We start from the raw sequence: 3,235 nt of genomic DNA on the forward strand, positions 1-3,235 counted from the left end.
ATTTATCTTTGTCACTTGAGTGCCGCTGCCAAGATTGGGTGTTGTTGCATTCCAAACAATAGCAAATATAACCTTCACAAATATGTGCATGGGAAGGAAGATAATCTTCTAGATAAATAGGTGGCGTGTGCGCGTGGGTGTTCCTCAGGCAGGCGGCAGTGACCTTCATCATCCCCTGGCAGGCGGGCACCACGCGGCCGGCGGTCCCGCACCGACCAGTACGCGTCCTGGTTAGCGTGCGGCTCCTCGCCATCTTCCTGCTGATCGGGGGCGTCGCCCGACGGGTCATGGGCCTCCAACAGCGCCTGTGAGATCAACGCCCGCCTTCCCGTTCAGATGGCGGAGAGCGCGCAGCCTGGTCACCTTGCTTCCTCGCGGCTCGCACCTGCTCTAACTCCTCGATGGCGTCTTTGACGATGCCGCTCTTACCGCTCTTAGGACCAGCACCGCTGCAGCCTTTTTGTCTGCATTTGAGAGAGCGATATGAAGGGAGCTTGTTCAGCATGAAGGTTGCTAGAAAAGAAGATGGCAGCAAGCTCGCTGCGTCGGTCGGTACCTTGGTGGCTAGCCAAGTCACAAGGCTGAAAAGTCAGTAGAAATTTGGCACAGGGTAGGAAGGTGTGCTTACTTTGCTTGAAAGGAATGTAGAACAAGAGATGGGCCAGCAGTGGCTACACTATCTAAATTGCAACAGACAAACGGTAAAAAGTTGGGTAGACACATGCAATGGTGCTTTTTGCTCAGACTAACATCAGGCCAAGTAGTCCTTCTTGAGTCCTCAGCGAGTAGCACCAAGTACCAATACAACTAGTACTTTTCGACATTTTACTTAACTCAACAAACCTTTCGATACATGTGATGATTCATCAGATTATTCGCTGATGTCTGAAATTGACGCAGTGTAGCGCCAACCACTGGCTAGGATGACTCTGAGGTCAGATTGACTCTTTTTGTATATGCAAAGTTCATGAGGACCCGATAACTTGAAATAAGGTTGGTATTTGTTTGTTTGTAGAGAGGTGGGTGGAAAGGGAGGTAAACTACATTGTGTATATATTGGCAGGACAATCCATCGAGAGGCAGGTAGCTAAGTTACGGAGGTTAGCTGGTAGTTGCACGCTAACTCACCATGTGGTATGCGGGTGAAGCGGTCACATGCTGACCACACACCCCCGTAGACGTCAACTGCTCCTGAGTCAGACTAGAAGGAGACAAGTCAGTTGTTCACCTTCCCAAAGCCGGAGCCTGCCTCCTTTGTTGTTCAATGCGCGTACCTCTGTAGCGGTGAAGTCAGTATGATCTCCAGAAGCTGCGTTAGGCCCTCCAGGGCCTGCACGACGGCGTCTCGGACTTGCTGACGTAGAGTGACGCCTGACACATGGGCGGTGAGTCAAGCAAACAAGGTGAAGAAATAAAGAGCGCAACATTTCCTGGCACATTACAACTCTTCTGGAGGAGCATCGCCGACACACACAATGCTGAAGGTCAAGTCCGGCCTGTTCCTCTGACCACCCATGCCACCTGAAAGCAGGAGATGGCGCCACTTAGCACGTCTTACCTCTGCTATTGGGAAGCCAGTAATAAACAGTGGAGAGGCTGAGGACACGCTTAAGGACAGAGTCGGCCAGCTGCCCTACATCCTGTGGCACAGAAACACAAGATAATTTTATATACGTATATGTTGGCGGGTTAATCATCTTTGCAAAATGTCTCACTGACTAACTTGCTGTGACGGCAGGGGAGGCTTGGAGAAGGCCAGGCAGAGTTTGGGGGCTTCCTGAGATACCGCTTTTGCCGCCTGGTCTGCAACACAGAGGTTAGCAGTTGCATTGGCGCAGGAGAGTTTCATTGGCATTGAACTGGTATTGTTGAGCATGCAACTTCCACTTGAGCACTCAACTCAAAGTGTCCCAAAAGTTGGAGAGGTTGAAGTCTCCGTCCGACTCATTGGCTTCTCTGTCAGAGACAGAAACTTGAAGGTTAGCATTTTAGCTCCACGATACAGAAGAACGTCTTTGAATCAATACACAAATGTCCAAATTTCAATGATTTAAATATGTTCACTAAAGTATTTTAGAAGGCTCTAGACTCAAAAGCGCAGTATCAGTCACTATTGCATCTACCTGTTGATCACGTTTCGTTGGATTTGCATAACACAAACTAGCTCACCACATTTAACCCGAACCCGTATTTCAAGTTTATTCTGCAATCGCTTGTTGGAAACACTTTTTAGTTTTTTTTAAAGCTACTGGTACTTAAGTGCACATTTGTAATTATTTTTTTGTGCTCTTATTTTATGATGATATTTTATGTGGATTAATCAAATATTTTCATGTCCTGATGGCTATGATCACAGTGGCTTATGTCATCAACTGTCAGCCAATTATCTCATTTATTTTTTAATTAATCTTTCTGGAATCTAAAATGTATACGTGGCGTACTCTGTAATGTTTTGTTTTGGGCCGAAAAATAAAAAAATAAATCTTATGAAGTTTTGAGGTACTAACTTTGTATTTGTGGATATGGAATGTTGCTAGAATTGTTGTTGCATTTATGATAAACATCTGATTTGTTTTTTTTGCCCGTGTCTTATCTGCAAAGAGTGTCTGCTAACCACGCTATGTTAGTCATTTTAGCTCAGCCAGGCCGTTTCCGAGCTCCAAATTGGCCAAAGTGACCTCAGACTCGAGCCGAGATGCACTCGACGGAGTCGAGTATGTTGCGGAGAGTCAAGCGGACGTTGTCCTCCGTATCCATGTCAGCCTGCCCTCAGCCCAAATGATTCCGGAGACGTATTGTGTTGTTGTTGTTGTGTGAGGACATCAGCGTTGCAGTTCATCATGCTAGCATTGAGTTCTACAAGGCCAGTGTGTCTTACTTAAGTTATTTGCTGCCACTGATCATGCAAATCTTTTCCAGTGATTTCTTACCTATTTAGCAAACAATGTTTGGAACTTAATTTCCGTGTTGAGATTTGAATTTTTCAATGGAATGTTTGTATCCTACTATTTTGGCTTGTTTGCCAAAAGGTTTGATTGCACAAAGTAGTACTGCTTTAGTAGTACACAATATTTTGTGGCCGTTCATAATCTGATTGGGGTGATCCCTGATTGGGGCCACTCATATCCAGCTGACCCATCAGTGCAGGGGGGGGGGGGGGAGTTTGGGTTGGGGGCTTCATCAGTGATTGGTTTCATATGTGCCGCCAGGTGCACTGATTGAACCTGCTATTTAA

At 46.4% G+C, this 3,235-nt stretch overlaps 1 protein-coding gene across 1 annotated transcript; it reads right to left on the reverse strand.

Moving 5' to 3' along the window:
- Nucleotides 1-612: 612 nt before the first annotated feature.
- On the reverse strand, nucleotides 613-2,757 carry LOC148392566 (cyclin-D1-binding protein 1 homolog). The gene is made up of 7 exons (XM_088387117.1): nucleotides 2,702-2,757; nucleotides 1,901-1,956; nucleotides 1,724-1,803; nucleotides 1,559-1,640; nucleotides 1,275-1,371; nucleotides 1,129-1,201; nucleotides 613-680 (listed from the first exon to the last, which is right to left on the reverse strand). Exons 1-7 carry the CDS (start codon nucleotides 2,755-2,757, stop codon nucleotides 672-674), a joined length of 453 nt encoding a protein of 150 aa, XP_088243243.1. The 3' UTR covers nucleotides 613-671.
- Nucleotides 2,758-3,235: the final 478 nt, after the last annotated feature.

Source organism: Syngnathus floridae, chromosome 10 (genome assembly GCF_059516105.1).
Source record: "Syngnathus floridae isolate MCC-2025c chromosome 10, RoL_Sflo_1.0, whole genome shotgun sequence".
In the NCBI taxonomy this organism is placed as follows: Eukaryota; Metazoa; Chordata; class Actinopteri; order Syngnathiformes; family Syngnathidae; genus Syngnathus; species Syngnathus floridae.

Coding starts and splice junctions, on each gene's coding strand:
- LOC148392566 (XM_088387117.1), bottom strand. CDS start 2,757: ATGGATACGGAGGACAACGTCCGCTTGACTCTCCGCAACATACTCGAC. Junction 1,372..1,558: donor CTGGCTTCCCAATAGCAGAG/GTAAGACGTGCT, acceptor CCCATGTGTCAG/GCGTCACTCTACGTCAGCAA. Junction 1,202..1,274: donor CTGACTTCACCGCTACAGAG/GTACGCGCATTG, acceptor GTCTCCTTCTAG/TCTGACTCAGGAGCAGTTGA.